At 49.6% G+C, this 24,222-nt stretch overlaps 1 protein-coding gene across 10 annotated transcripts in view; it reads right to left on the reverse strand.

Annotated features, from left to right (window-relative positions):
• KMT2C (lysine methyltransferase 2C) overlaps positions 1-24,222 on the reverse strand; it is a 440,610-nt gene that overhangs the window by 65,882 nt on the left and 350,506 nt on the right. For 7 of the 10 annotated variants that reach the window (XM_075315430.1, XM_075315425.1, XM_075315429.1 and 4 more), the window contains 7 exons: positions 21,350-21,559; positions 20,411-20,575; positions 18,483-18,621; positions 17,788-17,935; positions 17,521-17,699; positions 17,247-17,398; positions 8,020-8,269 (listed from right to left, as the gene is read on the reverse strand). In XM_075315430.1, coding sequence (XP_075171545.1) covers positions 8,020-8,269; positions 17,247-17,398; positions 17,521-17,699; positions 17,788-17,935; positions 18,483-18,621; positions 20,411-20,575; positions 21,350-21,559 — 1,243 coding nt within the window. The remainder of the gene's footprint in view (positions 1-8,019; positions 8,270-17,246; positions 17,399-17,520; positions 17,700-17,787; positions 17,936-18,482; positions 18,622-20,410; positions 20,576-21,349; positions 21,560-24,222) is intronic. The other 3 variants (XM_075315433.1, XM_075315427.1, XM_075315426.1) reach the window with 2 other exon arrangements.

Here is a 24,222-nt window from a genome sequence, read left to right on the forward strand (position 1 = left end):
ACCAGTAATACTGTTTGTTTTTTTTTTAGGTACTGCATCCACACAAGGATGCAGGGCCTACCCTCTGGGACCTGGAACACCAGTGCCAGTAACACCTGCACACACCAAAAGAAGGGAATTTTGTTACTTACCGTAAATTCCTTTTCTTCTAGCTCCAATTGGGAGACCCAGACGATTGGGTGTATAGCTACTGCCTCCGGAGGCCACACAAAGTATTACACTAAAAAGTGTAAGGCCCCTCCCCTTCTGCATATACACCCCCCCGTGGGATCACGGGCTCCTCAGTTTTAGTGCAAAAGCAAGAAGGAGGAAAGCCAATAACTGGTTAAACAAATTCAATCCGAAGGAACATCGGAGAACTGAAACCATTCAACATGAACAACATGTGTACCCGAAAAAACCAAAAATCCCGAAGGAAACAGGGCGGGTGCTGGGTCTCCCAATTGGAGCTAGAAGAAAAGGAATTTACGGTAAGTAACAAAATTCCCTTCTTCTTCGGCGCTCCATTGGGAGACCCAGACGATTGGGACGTCCAAAAGCAGTCCCTGGGTGGGTAAATTAATACCTCAAGTTAGGGCCGTAAAACAGCCCTTCCCTACATGGAGGCAACCGCCGCCTGCAGGACTCTTCTACCTAGGCTGGCATCCGCCTAAGCGTAGGTATGCACCTGATAATGCTTGGTGAAAGTGTGCAGACTCGACCAGGTAGCTGCCTGGCACACCTGCTGAGCCGTAGCCTGGTGCCGTAATGCCCAGGACGCACCCACGGCTCTGGTAGAATGGGCCTTCAGCCCTGATGGAACCGGAAGCCCAGCAGAACGGTAGGCTTCAAGAATTGGTTCCTTGATCCATCGAGCCAGGGTGGATTTGGAAGCCTGCGACCCTTTACGCTGACCAGAGTCAAGTACAAAGAGTGCATCCGAGCGGCGCAGGGGCGCCGTGCGGGAAATGTAGATTCTGAGTGCTCTCACCAGATCCAACAAATGCAAATCCATTTCATATCGATGAACTGGATGAGGACAAAAGGAAGGTAAGGAGATATCCTGATTGAGATGAAAGGGGGATACCACCTTAGGGAGAAACTCCGGAATCGGGCGCAGCACTACCTTGTCTTGGTGAAACACCAGGAAGGGAGCTTTGGCTGACCGCGCTGCTAGCTCGGACACTCTCCGAAGAGATGTGACCCTACCAGAAAGGCCACTTTCTGTGAAAGTCGAGAAAGTGAAACATCCCTCAGAGGCTCGAAGGACGGCTTCTGGAGAGCAATTAGTACCCTGTTCAGATCCCATGGGTCTAACGGCCTCTTGTACGGAGGGACAATGTGACAAACCCCCTGCAGGAACGTGCGTACCTGAGGAAGTCGTGCTAGGCGCTTCTGAAAGAATACAGACAGCGCTGGGACTTGTCCTTTAAGGGAGCCGAGCGACAAACCTTTTTCCAAACCAGATTGCAGGAAGGAAAGAAAAGTAGGCAATGCAAATGGCCAGGGAGACACTCCCTGAGCAGAGCACTAAGATAAGAATATCTTCCACGTCCTGTGGTAGATCTTGGCAGACGTCGGCTTCCTAGCCCGTCTCATGGTGGCAATGACGTCTTGAGATAATCCTGAAGACGCTAGGATCCAGGACTCAATGGCCGCACAGTCAGGTTCAGGGCCGTAGAATTCAGATGGAAAAACGGCCCTTGGGACAGCAAGTCTGGCCGGTCTGGTAGTGCCCACGGTTGGCCGACCGTGAGATGCCACAGATCCGGGTACCACGACCTCCTCGGCCAGTCTGGGGCGACGAGGATGGCGCGGCGGCAATCGGAGCTGATCTTGCGTAGCACTCTGGGCAACAGTGCCAGAGGGGGAAACACATAGGGTAGCTGGAACTGCGACCAATCCTGAACTAAGGCGCCTGCCGCCAGAGCTCTTTGATCGTGAGACCGCGCCATGAAAATCGGGACCTTGTTGTTGTGCCGAGACGCCATTAGGTCGACGTCCGGCATCCCCCAGCGGCTACAGATTTCCTGAAACACGTCCGGGTGCAGAGACCATTCCCCTGCGTCCATACCCTGGCGACTGAGGAAGTCTGCTTCCCAGTTTTCTACGCCCGGGATGTGAACTGCGGATATGGTGGATGCTCTGTCTTCCACCCACATCAGAATCCGCCGGACTGCCTGGGAGGCTTGCCGACTGCGTGTTCCGCCTTGGTGGTTGATGTATGCCACCGCTGTGGAGTTGTCCGACTGAATTCGGATCTGTTTGCCTTCCAGCCACTGCTGGAAGGCTTGCAGGGCAAGATACACTGCCCAGATTTCCAGAACATTGATCTGAAGGGTGGACTCCTGCTGAGTCCACGTACCCTGAGCCCTATGGTGGAGAAGACTGCTCCCCACCCTGACAGACTCGCGTCTGTCGTGACCACCGCCCAGGATGGGGGTAGGAAGGACTTTCCTTTTGACAATGAGGTGGGAAGAAGCCACCACTGAAGAGAGTCCTTGACCGTCTGAGAAAGGGAGACGTTCCTGTCTAGGGACGTCGACTTCCCATCCCATTGGCGGAGAATGTCCCATTGCAGTGGACGCAGATGAAACTGCGCGAAAGGGACTGCCTCCATTGCTGCTACCATCTTCGCTAGGAAGTGCATGAGGCGTCTTAAGGGGTGTGACTGGCCTTGAAGGAGAGACTGCACCCCCGTCTGTAGTGAACGCTGTTTGTCCAGCGGAAGCTTCACTATCGCTGAGAGAATATGAAACTCCATGCCAAGATATGTCAGCGATTGGGTCGGTGTCAGATTTAACTTTGAAAAGTTGATGATCCACCCGAAACTCTGGAGAGTCTCCAGCGCAACGTTCAGGCTGTGTTGGCATGCCTCTTGAGAGGGTGCCTTGACAAGTAGATCGTCCAAGTAAGGGATCACAGAGTGACCCTGAGAGTGCAGGACTGCTACCACTGCTGCCATGACCTTGGTGAAAACCCGTGGGGCTGTCGCCAGACAGAAGGGCAGGGCTACGAACTGAAGATGCTCGTCTTCTATAACGAATCGTAGCAAACGCTGGTGCTCTGGAGCAATCGGCACGTGGAGATAAGCATCCTGATGTCTATTGATGCTAGGAAATCTCCTTGAGACATTGAGGCAATGACGGAGCGGAGGGATTCCATCCGGAACCGCCTGGTTTTCATGTGCTTGTTGAGCAGTTTTAGGTCCAGAACGGAACGGAAAGAGCCGTCCTTTTTTGGCACCACAACCAGATTGGAGTAAAAACCGTGACCTTGTTCCTGCAGAGGAACAGGGATTACCACTCTGCCTGCAGAAGAGCATCGGCTCGGTCGGGAGGTGGGGAAGTTCTGAAGAATCGAGCCGGAGGACGAGAACAGAACTCTATCCTGTACACGTGAGACAAAATGTCTCTCACCCACCGGTTTTTGACCTGTGGCAGCTAAATGTCGCCAAAGCGGGAGAGTCTGCCACCGACCGCGGATGCGGAGAGAGAGGGCTGAAAGTCATGAGGAAACCGCCTTGGTAGCGGTTCCTCCGGCTGCCTTCTTTGGGCGTGATTGAGCCCGCCAGGAATCTGAGCCCCTCTGAGCCTTTTGAGTCCTGTTGGACGAGGAAAATTGGGACCTGCCCGAGCCTGGAAAGGACCGAAACCCCGACTGTCCTTTCCTCTGTTGGGTTTTGTTTGATCTGGGCTGGTGTAAGGAAGAATCCTTACCCTTGGACTGTTTAATGATTTCATCCAATCGCTCACCAAACAGTCTGTCACCAGATAATGGCAAACTGGTTAAGCACTTTTTGGAAGCAGAATCTGCCTTCCATTCCCTTAACCACAAGGCTCTGCGTAAAAACCACGGAGTTGGCGGACGCCACTGACGTACGGCTCGTAGAGTCCAGGACAGCATTAATAGCGTAAGTCGCAATGCAAACATATGCGAGGTTAAGGACGCCACCTGCGGCACAGATGTACGTGTGACAGTGTCCACCTGCGCAAGACCAGCTGAAATAGCTTGGAGTGCCCATACGGCTGCGAATGCGGAGCAAACGACACGCCGATAGCTTCATAGACAGATTTCAACCAGAGGTCCATCTGTCTGTCAATGGCATCTTTAAGTGAAGTCCCATCTTCCACTGCAACTATGGATCTAGCCGCAAGCCTGGAGATTGGGGGATCCACCTTTGGACACTGGGTCCAGCGCTTGACCACGTCAGGGGGAAAGGGATAACGTGTATCCTTAAGACGTGTGGAGAAACGCTTGTCTGGATAAGCGTGGTGTTTCTGGACTGCTTCTCTGAAGTCAGAGTGGCCCAAAAAAGTACTGAATTTACGCTTGGGATACCTGAAATGGAATTTCTCCTGCTGCGAAGCTGACTCCTCCACTGGAGGGGCTGAGGGAGAAATATCCACCAGTCTATTGATGGACGCTATGAGATCATTCACCATGGCGTCACTATTAGGAGCATCCAGATTGAAAGCGGTCTCAGGATCAGAATCCTGATCAGCTACCTCTGCCTCATCATACAGAGAATCCTCTCGCTGAGACCCTGACCAGTGTGTGAAGTCGAGGGTCTCTCCCAGCGAGCTCGCTTAGGCTGTCTGGGAATGTCGTCCGTGTCAGAGCCTTCAGCCTGGGATGTATGGGACCCCCTTGGAGCACGTATTAGTTCCAACTGAGGGAGACCGGGGGGCATTGATACAACAGTGCCCATTGTCTGAGTCACCGGCCTGGACTGCAAAGTTTCTAGAATCTTGGTCATAGTCCCAGACATTTTATCAGCAAAAAACTGCAAACTCTGTCCTCTGGACAGTTTCACAGGTGGCTCTCTCTGGGCCACCACTAGCAGAGACTCTACCCAATGGGGGTTAGTGGAACCTGCCGGTAAAACAGCCTCACATGCGGTACAGACAGCATAGAAAGCCTGTGCCTTGGCACCCTTGCTTTTTTGCGGACGACATGCTGTTGTCTCCTCAGAGCAATCTAGGGGTATATAGCCAAGAAGCGACCGTACAGTGCAAATATAGGTACAAGCATAAAGTACACAAAACACTGTGGCACTAGTGGGGTCAGCACCAAGGTGCTGCTTACCGCCCGCTTAAGCGGGTGTGTGGTCGCCAGAATCCCTTGACCGGGTCTCCCAGAGCCTGTGTCCGTTCTCCAGCTTAGACTGCATGCAGGAATGGCTGCCGGCGTCCTGTGAAGAGGGGCGGGCCGTGGGCGTGCCCCAGACAAAGAGCGGGAAACTGGCGTCCCACTGTGCCCAGTGAGAGGGCTGGAGTATGTAAATAAGACTCCAGCCCTCGGTGCTGACCATTGTACAGCGTCTCGCCCCTTCCCTGACTGGCAGGCCCGGGGGCGGGAAGGAAACGAAACTAGGCCGCAAAAGCCGGGGACTCGATTTATAAGCGCTGCCGTCGTAAAAGCACGGTCAGCGCGGAAGTCCCCGGCGCACCACAAGTCTCATCCGCGCCGCAGCTTCTAGCAGCGGCCGGCGCGGCAGTTTCCCACACATTAACTCACTCAGCTAAGCTGCAGTGAGTATAGCCCCAGCGCTGTTGTCCCCGGCGCACTAACACACCCAGCATGCTGGTGTGTGTGTGCGTGGTCTGTACGGGGACACAGAGTACCTTAACGTTGCAGGGCCTTGTCCCTGACGATACTCAGCTCCATTCCAGCAGGATCTCCGGGTCTGTGGATGGAGCCCGGCCTCAGAGCCTGGAGGCCGGTAAGATCCCACTTCACCCAGAGCCCTCAGGGGGATGGGGAAGGAAAGCAGCATGTGGGCTCCAGCCTCCGTACCCGCAATGGGTACCTCAACCTTAACAAACACCGCCGACAAGAGTGGGGTGAGAAGGGAGCATGCTGGGGGCCCTAGTATGGGCCCTCTTTTCTTCCATCCGACATAGTCAGCAGCTGCTGCTGACTAAACAGTGGAGCTATGCGTGGATGTCTGACCTCCTTCGCACAAAGCTTGAAAACTGAGGAGCCCGTGATCCCACGGGGGGTGTATATGCAGAAGGGGAGGAGCCTTACACTTTTTAGTGTAATACTTTGTGTGGCCTCCGGAGGCAGTAGCTATACACCCAATCGTCTGGGTCTCCCAATGGAGCGCCGAAGAAATCCTAGTTACCACTCCACACCAGGGGGCACTGCTAGTCAAATAAGGGGTGGGCCACACAGTGGGCACAGCCTGACCAGGGAACTAGGCAGCCTGGTGGGAGGGGAGCGCAGTCTGTAAGAATGTAGTGAAGGGAGCAGACGTGCCTCGAGCTGGGTCTGTGAAACGGTGACCCAGGGGTACAGGAGTAGGTTGCCAGAATAGGAGCAAACAAGTACCTCTGGAACAGAGAGAAATTGCCAGGGACGGTACGAGGGAGCACCACTGGAACCAAGCACACACGGGGCACAGGGCCCTAGGTCAGGCGACAGTTTCCCACAGCCTGGCAAATTCCTGCACGATGAGGGCTCTTCAAGTGCCACACTGACCTACAGATCGGGGCTATCAGCAGTAAAGCAAGGATCGGGGTTCGGACACATACCTCCCCACAGGGTCCACACTGCTAGCCAAACAGACAGACCGCTGTATCACAGCTGGGGACCGCCAAAGTTCCAGGCTTTGGGGTCCCAACTACACAGAGTGCTGGGGACAGAGCAACTGAGTCATTAAACTGGCACTGGAAATACAGGGACCTGAACCAGCCGTCCACAGGTTAAAGTGAGTAGAGACTGTTCATTACAACCCCGCTCCCATCTCACAAATCCCCTGGCTCAGCCCTGCCTGCGGAGGGCCTACCACCATAGCTGCCATCACCATCAGCCCAGGGGTAATTCCACTAAGCAGCGGTGGTTCCATCCTATTAAACGCAACCTGCAAGTGGCGTCACAAATGACTTTCATCTCCCATGTAAATAACCCCTTTTCAAAAAGACCCCAGGGCACGGGACCGGGCAACGGCCACCAAAGTGACATTCCTAAATAGTGAACTGCCCGGGACCGAGCACCCCATTCCCTGGGTGACACTTTTCCAGTCATGCCCTGCCTTCTCCCGTTACCTGCAGGAAGTTCTTGAGCTTCATTTTCATATCATATATTTCATACCTTCCTAAAAAATATGTATATAAAATGATAGCACTCATTTACATGAGCACATAGAAGCCATATTTTCTTGTCCATATTATGGTCATAAGTCCCAATTTGAACACAGGTTTTGTCATGTGAACTAACATAATTTATTTCCATGAAGCAGTTATTTCGGGTCATGAAAACCGAACCAGGGCCTGTACCTGTAGCCGCAGTCAGAAAATGACAATCAGGCTGCATTAGGTTTGTATTAATTACCACTTACAATTATTAAAGGGCTTCACCTTACTGTGAAACAGCGTTATGTTTCAGACCACACTAGCAAAAATCATACAAACTGGTATGTGGATGCACAAACAATCAGCCCAGAATCTCTCGCTAGATAAGTACATCAAAGCAAAAAAAAGGAAGTTTGTCAGACGCCAGAAGAAAAATGCACATCACATCACAGAAGATAGAAGGTGCTGGCACCTATGGGATGGGGCTTGGCGTTCCTGGTGCAGTGATGCATGACGTCCTCTTTTCGATACAGTCCAAAATGGCACCATGATTTCTATGACACTAGTACTTACCCATGGATATGTGGGACTGTCACTCACAAATCCCAGAGCATGCACAGATGATAGACGGCGATGAGATAGCATCCATTGCGTAATGATAAAGGTTGACAAACCTTTATTTTCTTACTTTGTAGTATATCCGACTATTAATATTCTTTCCCAATTAAGAAACTTAAGCATTGATCTCATTATGTGAACGTTTGACATAGGGGAGTTGATAAGCCCCATCCACCTGATCACAAGCGAAAGAGAATGTTTTACTACATAATTAGTGTCCAATTTTTTTTTCTCCCATTGAGGCCTATGCCGGTGACATGCTGGAGGAAGACCTCAGGGAAGACTTCTAATGCACACCGAGGCGAACAGAGTCAAATATACAGAAGGTTGTCAAGAGACTTACCAGAAGTGTTAGGCATGAATGGCATGCCGTGCGGTTTCATGTTGTATGATCCTATGAGTCTGGTGGGCGGTATAAACCCTGGTCTGGGGCGCTGACGTAATAGCTGCTGCCTGTACTCCATGTTTGAGTTCATCCTGTGCCCATTCATTAGGATAATGGAAGCAGAGTCTGGAGCATTGCTCACTTCATAGCTGGTGGGAATGTGAACTTGCAGCAAATCAGCAAACGCAGCTACTACTCCATTGATGTTCTACAAAAGAAACACATTCAGCCATTAAAACTAATAAGAGTTTCCAGTTCAAGCTTCTTACGAGTTTTGGCATCTAGTGGATGTGACAACCTGGGCGGCTGCAGGCTGACATGTTTAGGCTGGGGAGGGCCCAATAACCATGGGTCTTGCCAGCCTGAGAATACCAGCCCCCAGCTAATAGGGTTTCTCAAGGCTGGATATCAAAATTGGGGGAGCGCACGCCATCTTTTAAAATGATTTATCTAAATAATAATATTATTATTATTATTATTATTAATAAGCCGCATGCAGTTTATCTTGATACACAGCCAAAATAAGCGCAAGGCTGAGGGCTGCCGCCTGTAGCCATATGCTTTATCTGTGCTGGATATCATAACACGGAGGGAGCCTACACCAATTTTATTTATTTTTATACCAAGATAGTGACCCACAGACAGGGTCTGTGATCACGAGCAGTCAGACACTGTCCCACAGGCTGGGGGTGCGTCTTACTGCAACCAATCACAGACGCCAGGACTGTCTGTGGGTGGGGGAAACCGTGAATATGCATGAAGGTAAATGAGCGGCCTCGGAAGAAGAGTGAGGGGCCTTGGAAGCAGTTCCAGCTGCTCTGGAGACTAGGCAAGTATTTAGTGCCTGCACTAACCCGCCTATTCCATCTACCACCATTTTTAAGAGCTGGTTTCTGGTCCACAAAGACTTATATGGGGACCGATGTCCAGCCAGATATTTGGGATCAATTAAGGGCTGGAACCATTTTTTTTTTTTTTTTTTTAAAGTCCGGTTAGTCCTGCTGATCCCGGATATCTGCGAGTTCGCCCATCACTAACGTTGGTTATTAGCAAAATCTTTTATTATAAAAGAAAAGAAGGGAATTTTGTTTACTTACCGTAAATTCCTTTTCTTCTAGCTCCAATTGGGAGACCCAGACAATTGGGTGTATAGCTATTGCCTCTGGAGGCCACACAAAGTATTACACTTAAAAGTGTAAGGCCCCTCCCCTTCTGGCTATACACCCCCAGTGGGATCACTGGCTCACCAGTTTTAGTGCCAAAGCAAGAAGGAGGAAAGCCAATAACTGGTTTAAAGACCAATTCAATCCGAGGAAACATCGGAGAACTGAACCATACCACATGAACAACATGTGTACCCGAAAAAACAGAAAAACCCCGAGAAAACAGGGCGGGTGCTGGGTCTCCCAATTGGAGCTAGAAGAAAAGGAATTTACGGTAAGTAAACAAAATTCCCTTCTTCTTTGTCGCTCCATTGGGAGACCCAGACAATTGGGATGTCCAAAAGCAATCCCTGGGTGGGTAAAAGAATACCTCATGATAGGGCCGTCAAACGGCCCTCTCCTACAGGTGGCCAACCGCCGCCTGAATGACTTATCTACCTAGGCTGGCGTCTGCCGAAGCGTAGGTATGCATCTGATAATGCTTGGTAAAAGTAAGTAGACTCGACCAGGTGGGTGCCTGACACACCTGCTGAGCCGTAGCCTGGTGCCGTAATGCCCAGGATGCACCCACGGCTCTGGTAGAATGGGCCTTCGGCCTTGAGAGAACCAGAAGCCCAGTAGAACTGTAGGTTTCAAGAATTGGTTCCTCGAGCCCCCGAGCAAGGGTGGATCTGGAAGCTTGCGACTGTTTACGCCGACCAGCGACAAGGACAAAGAGTGCATCCGGGTGGCGCAGGAGCGCCATGCGGGAAGTAGAACCTGAGTGCTCTCACCAGAACCAACAGATGCAAATCTTTCTGAAATTGATGGACTGGACGAGGACACAAAGAAGGTGAGGTGATATCCTGAGTGATATGAAAATGGGATACCACCTTAGGGAGAAATTCCGGAACCGGACGCAGAACTACCCTGTCCTGGTGAAGGACCAGGAAGGGAGTTTGTATGAGAGCGTTGCTAGCTCGGAAACTCTGCTAAGAGACGAGACCGTTACTAGAAGGCCACTTCCCGTGAAAAACGGGAAGGGAGACATCCTTCAAAGGCTCGAAAGGCGGCATCTGGAGAGCAATTAGAACCTTGTTCAGATCTCAGGGCTCTAACGGCCGCTTGTACGGAGTGCTGAGAAGACAAACTCCCCGTAGGAACGTGCGTACCTGAGGAAGTCGTCGTTTCTGAAAAAATACAGATAGCGCTGAGACTTGTCCCTAAAGGGAACTGAGCGACAACCCATTTTCCTACCTAGATTGCAGGAAGGAAGGAAACATAGACGATGCAACCGGCCAGGGAGAAACACCCTGCGCCGAGCACCGAGATAAGAACATCTTCCACGTCCTGTGGTCAATCTTGGCGGACGTTGGTATGCTAGCCTGTCTCATGGTGGCAACCACGTCCTGAGGTAATCCTGACGACACTAGGTTCCAGGACTCAATGCCGCACCATCCGGTTGAGGGCCGTAGAATTCAAATGGAAGAATGGCCCTTGAGACAGCCAGTCTGATTGGTCTGGTAGTGCCCCCGGTTAGCCTACCGTGAGGCACCACAGAACCGAGTACCACAACATCCTCGGCCAATTTGTAGCGACGAGGATGGCGCGGCCGCAGTCGGTCTTGATCTAGCGCAGTACTCTGGGCAACAATGCCAGAGGTGGCACCTAAGGTAGCTGGAACTGCGACCAATGCTGAACTAAGGCGTTTGCCGCCAGAGCTCGATGATTGTGAAACCGTGCCATGAAGCTGGCACATTGTTGTTGTGCCGTGACGCCATTAGATCGACGTCCGGCCTCTGTCAGCGGCGCCCGATCTCCTGAAACCCGTCCGGGTGAGGAGACCATACTCTTTCGGCCACACCTCAGCGACTTAGGAAGTCAGCTTCCTAGTTTCCACACTTGGGATGTGAATTGTGGATATGGTGGATGCCGTGTCTTCCACCCACATCAGAACCTGCCGGACTTCCTGGAAGGCTTGCCGGTTGCGCGTTCTTCCTTGGTGGTTGATGTATGCCACCGCTGTGGAGCTGTCTGACTGAAGTCGGATATGCTTGCTTTCCAGCCGCTGTTGGAAGGATTGTAGGGCAAGATACACTGCTCTGTGTTCAAGAACATTGATCTGAAGAGTGGACTCTTGCTGAGTCCACGTACCCTGAGCGCTGTAGTGGAGAAAAACTGCTCCCCACCCTGATAGACTCGCGTCTGTCGTAACTATCGCCCAGGACGGGGATAGGAAGGACCTTCTTTTTGACCAAGAGGTGAGAAGAAGCCACCACCGTAGAGATTCCTTGGCCGCCTGAGAAAGAACGACGACTCTGTTGAGGGACGTCGACTCCTCGTCCCATTGGCGGAGAATGTCCCATTGTAGTGGACGCAGTAAAACTGCGCGAAAGGAACTGCCTCCATTGCTACCATCTTACGTAGGAAGTGCATGAGGCGTCTCAATGTGTGCGACTGGTTCTTAAAGAAGAGCTTGCAGCCCGTAGTGAATGCTGTTTGTCTAGCGGCAGCTTCACTATCGCTGAGAGAGTAAGAAACTCTATGCCTAGATATGTTATCGATAGGGTCGGGGTCGGATCTGACTTTAAAAAGTTGATGATCCACCCAAAACTCTAGAGAGTCTCCAGCGCAACGTTCGGGCAGTGTTGGCATGTTTCCTAAGAGAGTGCCTTGACAAGTAGATCGTCTAAATACGGGACCACAGAGTGACCCTGAGAGTGCAGGACTGTGACTACTGCTGCCCTGACCTTGGCGAAGACCAGTTGGACTGTCGCTAGCCGGAAGGTAGAGCTACGAACAGAGGGTGTTCGTCTCCTATAACGAAGCGTAGAAACGCTAGTGCTCTGGATCAATCGGCACGTGTGGATAAGCATCCTTGATGCCTAATGATGCTAGGAAATATCCTTGGGACCTTGAGGCGATGACATGGCGGAGGGATTCCATCCGGAACTGCCTGGTGTCCACGAGCTTGCTGAGCATTTTTAGATCCAGAACGGGACGGAACGGCCCGTTGTTATAGGTACCGCAAAGAATTTGGGGTAAAAACCGTGACCTTGTTCCTGAAGAGGAACGGGGGTCATCACTCTTTCTGCCTATAGAGTGCACCCTGTTTGCAGAAGAGCAGCGGCCCGGCCGGGAGGTGGAGAAATTCTGAAGAATCGAGTTGGAGGACGAGAAGTGAGCTCCATCCTGTACCCGTGAGACAGAATGTCTCACACTCAATGGTCATTGACCTATGGCAGCTAAATATCGCCAAGGCGGGAGAGCCTGCTACCGACCGAGGCCGCAAGTCATGAGGAAGCCGCCTTGGAAGCGGGTTTTCAGACTGTCGCTTTTTTGGGCGAGACTGAGCCCGCTAAGAATCTTAGCTCCTCTGATCTTTTGAGTCCACATTGGACGAGGAAAAATGGGACCTGCCCGAGCCTCGAAAAGGCCGAAAACCCCCACTGCCTCTTGCTCTGTTGGGGTTTGTTGTGTCCGGGCTGAGGAAAGGATGAATCCTTACCCCTGGACTGTTTGATGGTTACATCCAACGCTCACCAAACAGTCGGTCAGCAGAAAAAGGCAACTGGTTAGGCAACCTTTTTTGGAAGCAGAATCTGCCTTCCATTCACTTAACGAGCAGACCAGGCTCTGCTTAAAAACACGGAGTAGCGGAGGCTACCGCCGCACGGTTCGCAGAGTCCAGGACAACCTGAATCGCGTAAGAAACAAATGCAGACATTTGAGAGGTTAAGGATGCCACCTGCGGCACAGATGTACGTGTAACCGTGTCAATCTGTGTAAGACAAGCTGAAATAGCTTGGAGTGCCCCAAGGGAGAGAATGCCGGAGCCAACGGTGCGCCGACAGCCTCATAGATGGCTTTCGACCAGAGATCCATCTGTCTGTCAGTGGCATCTTTGAGTTTGCAGTTCCATCTCCCACTGCAACTATGGATCTAGCTACAAGCCTGGAGATTGGAGGATGCCGCTCGGGACATTGGGTCCAGTCCTTGACCAAGTCAGGGGACAGGGATAACGTGTATCCTAAGCCGTTTGGAGAAGCGCATATCTGGATAAGCGTGGTGTTCCTGGACTGCCTCTCTGAAGGCAGAGTGGTCCAGAAAAATAAGTGAAGCTGACTCCTCCACTGGAGGAGCTGTGAGAAATAACCCACATTCTATAGATGGACGCTATAAGATTATTTACTATGGCGTCACAATCAGGTGTATCCAGATTGAGAGCGGTCTCAGGATCAGAATCCTGAGCCGCTACTTCCGCCTCATTACACAGCGAGTCCTTCTGTTAGGACCCTGATGAAACCGAGGCCGCTCATAGCGAGCCCACTTAGGCTGTCTGGGACTGACGTCCGTGCAGAGCCGTGACTCTGGGATGCGTGTGACATTCCCGGAGCTGTTAGTTATTCACACTGAGGGGGGCCATGGATCAATGATTCAACAGTGCCCATATTGTGAGAGACATGTCCGGACTGCTAGGCTTCTAGTATCATAGCCATAGTCTCAGAAAAACTGTCAGTAAATACTGCAGACACCGTCCTCATCCCCTGGCCATTAGTGCATACAATGGGAGTCTATGTACCTGCCGGCCGTATAGCCGTACATGCTGTACCAGCTGTATAGAAAAACATGTGGTTCTGCACCTTTGTTTTACACAGAGAATATGCTGATAACTCCTCCGCATAATCCAGGAGGGTATATACAACGTGCGACCAAACAGTGCAATGTATATAGTACAAGCATATCTATAAGTGCACTTCTGCACTAGTGGGGTTAGCACCACAGGTGCTGCTTAACGCCTGTTACAGCGATTGTGTGACTATCAGAATGCCAGGGTCTTCCACACTTGTCTCTGTATCGTACAGAAACTGACACTAATGGCTGCCGGTGTCCTTGTAGAGAAGGAAGCCGTGGGCGTGCCTGAGAAAGTGCGGGAATCCGGATTCACAGTGCACACAGTGAGAGGGGTGGAGTATGCAAAACATACTCCAGCTCTCAGCTCTGCTCTATGCAGCGTCACGCCCCTACCCTGACTGTCAGGGCTGTGGGCGGTAACGAAGGGAGACTAGGCCCAGAAGCCGGGGACTCGAGTTAACAGCGCGGCCGCCGTAAAAGCGCGGGCCGCGCTGAAGTCCCCGGCGCACCACAAGTGCCAGCCGCGCCGCAGTTCCAGCGGCCGGCGCGACCGATTCATAGAAGTGGCCAGCGTCCCGCCCCTCTCCTGACTGGCAGGTCTGGGGGCGGGAACGAACGGAAGCAGGCCGCAAAAGCCGGGGACTCTAGTTATCAGCGCGGCCGCCGTAAAAGCGCGGGCCGCGCTGAAGTCCCCGGCGCACCACAAGTGCCAGCCGCGCCGCTGCCAGCGGCCGGCGCGACCGATTCCTGGAAGTGGCCAGCGTCCCGCCCCTCTCCTGACTGGCAGGTCTGGGGGCGGGAACGAACGGAAGCAGGCCGCAAAAGCCGGGGACTCTAGTTATCAGCGCGGCCGCCGTAAAAGCGCAGGCCGCGCTGAAGTCCCCGGCGCACTACAAGTGCCAGCCGCGCCGCAGTCCCAGCGGCCGGCGCGACCAATTCCCATAAGTGAGCCTGCTTCAGCAAAGCTGAATGAGGCCATGGCACAGGCGCCGCAGCGCTGATGTCCCCCGGCGCACTACAACACCCAGCATGCTGCGGTGTGAGCGCCAAATGCACGGGGACACAGAGTACCTTGAGGAAGCAGGGCCATGTCCCTGATGTACTCCGCTCCATCCAGCATCTTCTCCAGGGGCTGTAGATGGAGCACGGTCTCAGTGCCTGGAGACCGGTAAATCCCACTTCACCCAGAGCCCTGTAAAAAGGGATGGGGAAGGAATCAGCATGTGGGCTCCTGCCGCCGTACCCGCAATGGGTACCTCAACCTTACAAACACCTCCGACATACAGTGGGGTGAGAAGGGAGCATGCTGGGGACACTATATGTGTCCTCTTTTCTTCCATCCGACATAGTCAGCAGCTGCTGCTGACTAAAAAGTGGAGCTATGCGTGGATGTGTTGCCTCCTTCGCACAAAGCACAAAACTGGTGAGCCAGTGATCCCACTGGGGGTGTATAGCCAGAAGGGGAGGGGCCTTACACTTTTAAGTGTAATACTTTGTGTGGCCTCCAGAGGCAATAGCTATACACCCAATTGTCTGGGTCTCCCAATGGAGCGACAAAGAAATACCTGTTCGATATTACAGAGGCTGCACACAGCTGCTGATCAATGGGGGTCCGGGATCCAAAACCCCCACCAATCTGTCAAAATACTGCTCTGAAATCCTGTATTAGCTCAACTGAGAGTCTATGGGACTCAGACTTAGTATTGAGCTCATACAATGACCGGTACACAGACTACTTGTGCATGTAAATATTAGGCAGCCTCTCCGCTCATCCATTATGGAGATGAGAGCACACAGAACCAGTCATGTCTGCAATCTGCAGACATAACTGGTCTACAAGGTTCAGCATATGGAATTAGCCTAATATTCTCCGAGCGCAAGATGACCTAGAACAGAGGTCTCGAACACGGTGGCCGCAGGCAGCCCTTGAGGCTGCGTCTGGCGGCCCGTGGCCCCCTTGATGATCGCATCGGTGCAGAGGCTGCAGCAGTCAGCGCTTTATATCAGATGATTTGCCGTTGCAGTGCAGAGTCAAGCTCTCTGCACAGCTTTCTTAGCCACCGGTCAATCAGAGGCCAGTAGCTGAAGCGTATGAAGTCACCTGCTTGCCTCTGATCGTCGGCCAGCTACCCATACTTGTGCACAGAGCTTGACTCTGCGCAGTGTGTCTGAAGTAAAGTGCTGACTGACTGTGGCGCCAGGGGCACGATCAACAAGGGGGCCACGGGCCGCAAGAAGAGGACACAAGGGAACGAAGGACAGCCAGGTGAGAAAGGCTGGCAGCTGCACTTTCATGGCTGCCGGTAGTTAAATCTACGCCTGCACATAGCATTCTCTGCTGAGTGCTGCGTCCAGGGCAAGTTCATCTGTGAGCGGAGCTAGGGCTTCATGTGCTGAGCTCCTGTCCCACAGATGAAGAGAAGAGCCGAAGCACTAACATCCCGCCAAGCTGTATGTCCCAACCCCAGTGCTGCCTTCATACCCCCCAAAACGGTCTGTCTCCCCCAATCCCAGTGCTGCCTGTATACCCACCAGAACTGTTGGTCCCCCCCAAGCCAAGTGCTGCCTGTATACCCCCCCAGGGGTGTCTATCCACGCAAACCCCAGCACTGCCTGTACACCCTCCCAGAACTGTCTGACCCCCAAACCCAGTGCTGCCCGTATGCCCCCAGAACTATCTGTCCTCCCACCCCAGTGCTGCCTTTTTATACTCCAGATAACTGCCTGTACCCGCCCCAACCCTAATGCTGCCTGTATAGCCCCCAGAACTGTCTACCCCCCAACCCCAGTGCTGCCTGTATAACTCCCCAGAACTGCTACAAGAAGAGGACCAGAAAAGGGGACATTAATACAAGAAGAGCACCAGCATCGGCACATTTGTAAAAGGGGACAGTGATGGACACATTACTACAGGATGGGTTCAAGGATGGGGCACATTACTACAGTATGGGGACAAGGATTGAGTATATTACTAAAAGATGAGGACCAGGTTGGCATATTACTACAAGGAGACCAGGATGGGCACATTACTAGAAGGAGACCAGGATGGGCAGGGGTTTGAGTTTGAGACTAGGGATGATCGAATACCTCAAATATTCGGCAACGCCCATATTCGACGAATAGGTCGCCGCTATTCGACTATTTGTGAATATTCGAGGCGCAATGTAAGTCTATGGGAAACCCGAATAGTTGCCGAAAAGCAACTATTCGGGCTTCCCATAGACTTACATTGCACATCGAATATTCGCATAGCGGCGACCTATTCGTTGGATATTCGCGAAGTCGAATATTTGTGATATTCTATCATCCCTATTTGAGACCCCTGACCTAGAATATACAAAGAAGGTAAAAACAATCAACAAATATATATTTAACTGTGGACCTACAGACAAATCCTACATAAATTACCTCAGCGGCTGTAGGGTGCAAGGTGATGGACACAGAGATAAATCCAGACTTGGGTCCATTTGGGGCTTGTGCAAACTGTGATCCAAAAAGCAGGGAACCTGCTCCTGGCTCTCTCTTCAATCCACAATCTCTGGCATCAGATCCTGGAAAGGCTAAAAAAAAAAAAAAAAAAAAAAAAAAGCAGAGGAATCACGTAATTGGGATCTTCCCATCCATATTTGAAATGAAAAAAAAAAAAAATCGGTGATAACTTATTTGTCTGGTCTCAAAATACCTTTTCCTGTGCTGCTTGGTAGCATTGGAATGATGGGGGAAGGTGCGGGATCTGGAGGTTCCTCTTTCACTAGCGACAAGTCTGGGTATCTGCTAATTTCCATCCCAACCACACTTTCAGGAGATGAGGAGGGCACAAAACTGTCAGGGCTATCCCTGGCATCACAGTGATCCTGAACCCTGGGAAATAGAAGATACAGATTGTTAGCTTGGATAATACATTGTGCCACGTAATGAAAAACACTTAAAATACATTAACTTATCCCACCTCAACTCCTCCTGATTGTTGTGGGGTGGGGTTGGCAAAGAAGCTGGGACATCCACTGATTTAGGACCCTGAGCCATGGCTCTAGCCAACATATCATCCTGGGACCTGAAAGGCAGCTGAAATTGTTTGGGTCCCAGAGCTTTGGTAACTGTAAAACACAAAAAACTTATATAAGCACAAAAATTCAGGATATTTTCTTTATAATTGCATTTAACACTTCACTACGATTCAATATTAGCAGACTTTTTTTTTTTAAATCCTTTGTGTCTTGTAGAATTTGTTAACATTTTTGTGTCAAATGTTTTGAGAAGGAACATTGGGCGCATGTATTATGCACTAAAAAAAATTTGCTCCTTATTTTGGTATTGACAGTTTTTGGGATTCACAAAATTTGCACAAAAAATTCAATGTACTTAAAATCACTTTGGAGTAAACTTGAGTACATTTGTGCAAACGTTTAGTAAATGTTTAAAAAGATGCAATTTATAGGCTGAAAATCTCTGGAAAAATATCAAACTTGCCCACAATGAGGAAGAAAGAAAAAAAACAAAAAACAAAACAAACAAACATACAAAATAGACTTGAAATAAGGCACAAATAATAAGAATTCTAAGGTGCAAATGAAAAACACCCAGAACTAGACAAAAAAGTGGAAAAGAAATAATGAATCCTTAGTTTAGAAAAGTAATTTATACCATGGCCTCCAAGAATGGCAGCCTTTCCCGCCAGCTCTTCAGTGGTGGCAAAACCATTCACCATCTTCTGGCAGGCCACCGGCGGTGGAGTGGGAGGCAGAGAAGCCGGAGGGGTGGGAGGATTGCTGAGATTATTTTGCTGTAAGAGAGATAAAATACATCCTTATATATGTTATCGCACAAGTAGTTTAGCCGAAAAGTCCCATTTTTAGGGAGGTCTTGATAAGTTTCTTTAATTGCATGTTAATTTGGCGCATGAGGTATGAAATTATTCCTAACAAATAAACTAAAATACAACCAGGCTCCGAATATTAACGATCTTCAAGAAAATGTAAGTATAGGTCAAAAATATAGTTACTTATATAGTTAGTGAGCAACACTTTTTTTATAGCTTGTTTTCCCTCTGGGAAAGGCCATCAATATACAATTGGTAGGGATGCAATCCCAGCACTCTTCGATCAGCTGTTACAGGTTTTGGCGGTTCTCGGATGCTGCTGCTCCGTCACCACTATATTGGCCACGGCCAGGTACTGCAGATCCACCCCCTGTTCATTTGGATAAGGGGTGGATCTGCAGTATCCAGTTGTGGCCACTATAGAAATGACAACTGCTGCATTTTGGCAGCATTTAAGAACTTCCAGCTGAAAATAACAGCTGATCGGTGAGGGTGCCGGTGTCGCACCCTCAAGATCACATATGGCCTATCACAAGCATTAAGTCATCATAATAATAAAAAAAAACAACTTTTAATTTATGAAAAGGGGTTTGTCCACTTCAAGGATGACCCCTTTTGATTCCACACGTTTCCCCCCAGTAGAATAAAGACTATACTTCCCTCTCATAAGGGTGCTCTTCCAGTAGTGTCCGGTATAGCGGGGCGGGGGCTCACATGAGGTTGTTCCGTCAATCAGCGCCGGCTTTTTACTCCCTGCCTTCGGACCAAAAGACAATCAACAGGAAGGGAGTGCAGCCGCTAAGCTCACTTCCTATTGATGAAATGATTTGGTCCAAAGGTGGGGAGGCAGAAGCTGGCGGTGAGTGGACGCGGCGCTCACGTGACGTCACAACCCCACGTGAGCCCAGGCAAAGCAAAGTTGGTGGAAGGGCGCTGGAATGGGAGGGGAGTATAAGTTATTATTTTACCTGAAGGAAATGTGGAATCTAAAGGGGTTCTCCTAGTAGTGGATAACCTCTTCAAAAAGGGGTTGTCAATTAACAGAAAAAAAAAAAAATAGGTTTATTAAGAACTTACCAATACACAAATTTTTTTGTTTATGTTTTACTGCCCTGGAATATTATCTGTCAGCCTTAGTCCAGGATTCAGCAGCTCTAATTCTGCCCCAAGTGTGGGCACATAATAAATGTTGTATGTGAAGGGGGCTGGCATACTGCTCATATCTGGAGCTAAACCAGCCCCTTCCCTTTAAAGACCAACGTATAACCAGAGAAGAAAGCTAGCGTAGTAACTGAAACGAGCAGTCAGCCTCCACATACAGCCCCGACATCTGCTGATGTGCCGACAAAGGGCATGAAGTGGAGCTGCCAAACCTATCAAACAGACGGCTGAAGAAAATAACAGTGTAGTAGTAGTTTTTTTTACAATTCTATTCTGAGAATATCTAAAAATATATTTAAGTGGATGGCCAGTGACTATTACTCAGCCATGATGTCAACAGGATCGCAGTAAAGCTTTTTGACCATGAGGACTTTGGATAATAGCCAAGGAGCTCGATGCATTGTGCTGATGTCTGTAATTATAAAGAGTAGGTGAACGTTGGAGGCAAACTAATTCTGCTAGTTAACTTTCTCCTCCATTTTGATCCAGAGGTGTAGTCTGAGAATTGGAGATGTGAGCTTTTACTCATTACATTTTTCCAACCACTATGTTTTTAACGGTCCCCTACCATCTTGGAAAAGTGTGTACAAACCTTAAAGATAAGCTGAGAATAGTAATCTGACACGCCATCAAGTGAAGCACAGCCGAAGGTTCCCAGCAGCCGACTCCCAGCACTCATTGGGCCAGTTCCATAAGGGAGAAATTGTGCAAAATTTATTCCAACTATTGGCTCAATTAGTGGAAGCAGGGAAAGCTGCTAAAGAGAAGAAAGTAAGATTTCACTGGTAGAGTAATAACATTTAGGTCATCAAGAAAGAAGTCTTCACAATGTTAACGCGTAAAAAATGGCCATTACAATAGGTGGGCACTAGCCGAATATACAGTGGAATCTCAGTTAACGAGTAACCTGGTTTGCAAGTATCTCGCTATACGAGCAAAGCTTGCTGTGAATTTGTAACTCCGTTTATGAGCAAGCTTTGCTGTACGAGCAAATACTCACTGCACACACTTTAGGTTGCGTACATCCACCGCGCTCTGACCGGCTCTTGCAGTCCACACAAACACGCGCACACACATTATATGCTCACCCTTCCTTCCATCGCTAGCCTCCCGGTTCTTGTAGTTCACCGCTACAGGATGTATATCAAGTAACCATCATGACGAGGGAGGAACTTCCACTGTCAGCCGCTACTCAAAGGCAGCTGGCAGCGGAAGTTCCTCCATCGTTGCGATGGTTACCCGATATACATCCTGTAGCTGCGACCTACAAGAACAGGAAAGGCAGTGATGGAATCGAAGGTAAGTGAGCATAATATGTGTGTGCGCGTGCGTTTGTGGAATGGCACAATAGGGGACCAGGATGGGACATTGAACAAGTTGTGGAACTAATTGTCTGCATTGCAATGATTTCCTATGGGAAATTTTGCTTTGCTAGACGAGTAACTTGGTTTACAAGCACAGTCCCAGAACGGATTGTTCTCGTAAACCAAGGTTCCACTGTATACAGATTCACATTGCTGGGATTAGTCACCTGTTTTATTTGGCTGAAAGTCTCGGAGTTAGAAAATATGGCTGTCTTCGGCTCTTCCTCCTTCTTTCTCTTCTTAGATCGAGGGGCTGGCTTCTCCGATGTCCTCTGTACCCGCTTGTTTCTTGGTTTCTTTTTCTCAGTTTCAAAATCCGTTCTTGGAAGCATGTTCTGGTTGACAGTAAAGCCAACCAGCTCTTTGTCTGGGAAATGCTGGAAAACACAGAATGGATAATTTATTATCGGGGTCTTACGCTACAGCTGATACTAGATCAAGCAGAAGAGGTGCTTCGTTATTCACCTCAGTCCAATGGTATGATAACAATGGTGCATCTCGCTAGACGTTGGATGCTTCCTTATGTAACCCCTTAGTTGGCTAATTTTACATGCAGCCCCTTCTAAACCACAAACATTAGCTGAGCCTTTCCCCCAATTCTAGTGAGGTGCATAAAGTAAATGAATCACTGTAGATCCATACAAGCCATGTGCGACAGGATTTTAGTGTGATCTGAGCCACAATTCAGGTGCATTCCGGCCATATTCACATTGTGTTGGACCCTACAATTGAGACTCTGCCACGGATTCTGTCTGCAGTCAGAACATATAGTATTCGTATGGAAGAGGCCCTTCGTCTTCAGACACTACTGAAACAAGGCCAGATGGAGTAGAAGATGGCTGTGCGTGATTATAATGAGTGGCGTCAAGCACAAGCCCAGGACAGAATGTTAAACGAAGACAAACTCAAAGCCACACTCCAGCGTTTTTATTTTTCAGCGCTGGAGTGGGGCTTTAAGTCTAATTCCCCTGATGCTCTTCCTTATACGCACCGTCTGGCGCTTTCATCCTTTTTCAGTGTTGCTCTGGTCCCACATCACCATCTTGTGCCTGTAACTGACTGGCTAGAAGTCAGAATTTACATCATAAGCTCTCAGTTCAAGTCTATGGGAGCCAGAACGAGGTCCGAATGAGGCTCTCATAGACTTACATTGAGTTGTGACTCCCGGCGCACTCCATGAAACAGTGGATCAGACAGCAGGTCACAAATCACAGGAAAACAACGAGAGCGACACTGGAAACAGATGAAGACGCCAGAAGGGGGAGTATCAGAGAGGTGACTTTCATTTAAAGCACCAGTTCAGCAGTGAAATTTTAAAAAAAACAACAAAAAAACAAAAACTGCTGGTGTAATGCGTAACTGAGGTTTTAAGATGAGCTGAGCCTGGACTATTGCCAGCAGACACTGACTGTATTACAAAGCCATCATCTGCTCAATAGAGAGCAGGGGCGAGTATTACTCACTGCTAATACTGTAAACGCTGCGATCAGTCTCTCAAAGGGACAATTAAAGTGCATGATTTGGGGGGCTCGCCATCAACGCGCCCATCGCTTCCCATCACCACAGTAACATGAGCATTTGAGCATTTATTCGGTTCTGACAGTCCCCCCTTGAAGAAAATCGCCTGTTCGGAAAGGGGTTAATGATCAGGTAGAGAGTGTGATGTGCCTGATCAGATAGATCTGTGTGGCTAATGGAGCAGCAGACAAATCGCTGACAGGAGTAAGCCACCCAGAATAAATTTCCTATTTACATTACACCACCGGGGAACACACTAATTTATATCCAATATATAAAGCTGAATGTGTGTATGTATGTGTGTGCGTGCGTGTGTGTATGTATGTATGTCCGGGATTGGCATCTACACCGTCGCAGCTACAGCCACAAAATTTTGCACACTCACAAGTCCGAGAGCGTCATAGGCTATGTTTTGAGGGGAAATTTTAACACCGCGCTTTACAGTTATTCACCAAAAAACCTGCCTCCATTAAAGCGAATGGAGCTGGGAGCCACAGTGCAGCCAGAACTTCAGAAGAACGCGCAGCCACGCCCTTAACGACCTTTGACGGATCTTTCCATCATGGAGCGTGTGCCGCAAAGCCCCGCCCCCTGCCGCGAGCAGGATGCGGCGATCGGCGCACATATCAGCTGTTTTCAACAACTGACGTGTGCTTGCATGTTACGAGTGGAATCGCATTCCACCCGTAACATTAACCCCTTACATCTCGCTGCCAAAGTCTGTCAGCGAGATGTATATACACGCGGTCACGATTTTTACTTACCTCCGCCCCCACCGGAAGTCACGTGAGTGATCACGTGACTTTCGGTGGTTGCTATGGTAGCACAGGGTCATGTGATGACGCCTGCATCTATGACGAGTCATTTCCGTTTTCACTCGGCCCGGAGGCCAGTGAAGCAGGAAGTGACCGTATCTGCTGTTTACAGCTGTATAGCTGTGATCAGCAGATAGATCAGAGCGATCGGATTGCTGATCGCTGTAGCCCCCTAGTGGGACTAGTAAAATAAAAAAAACAGAAAAAAAACAAAAAACACTAAAAGTTCAAATCACCTCCCTTTCACCCCATTGAAAATTAAAGGGTTAAAAAAAAATAGACACATATTTGGTATCGCCGCGTTCAGAAATGCCAATCAAAATATAAAATCAATTAATCTGATTGGTAAACGGCGTAGTGGCAAAAAAATTCCAAACGACAAAATTACGTTTTTTGCTCACCGCAAGTTTTACGCAAAATGCAATAACAAGCGATCAAAATGTAGCATCTACGCAAAAATGGTACCATTAGAAACGTCAGCTTGAGACGCAAAAAATAAGCCGTCAGTGAGCCATAGATCCCAAAAAATGAGAACGCTACAAGTTTGCGGAAAATGGCGCAAAATGTACGCCACTTTTATTGGACAAGCTTGTGAATTTTTTTTTAACCCCTTAGATACAAGTAAACCTATACATGTTTGGTGTCTACAAACTCGCACTGACCTCAGGCATCATACCCACATATCAGTTTTACCATATAGTGAACAC

Source organism: Anomaloglossus baeobatrachus, chromosome 6, assembly GCF_048569485.1.
Source record: "Anomaloglossus baeobatrachus isolate aAnoBae1 chromosome 6, aAnoBae1.hap1, whole genome shotgun sequence".
NCBI classification, from domain to species: domain Eukaryota; kingdom Metazoa; phylum Chordata; class Amphibia; order Anura; family Aromobatidae; genus Anomaloglossus; species Anomaloglossus baeobatrachus.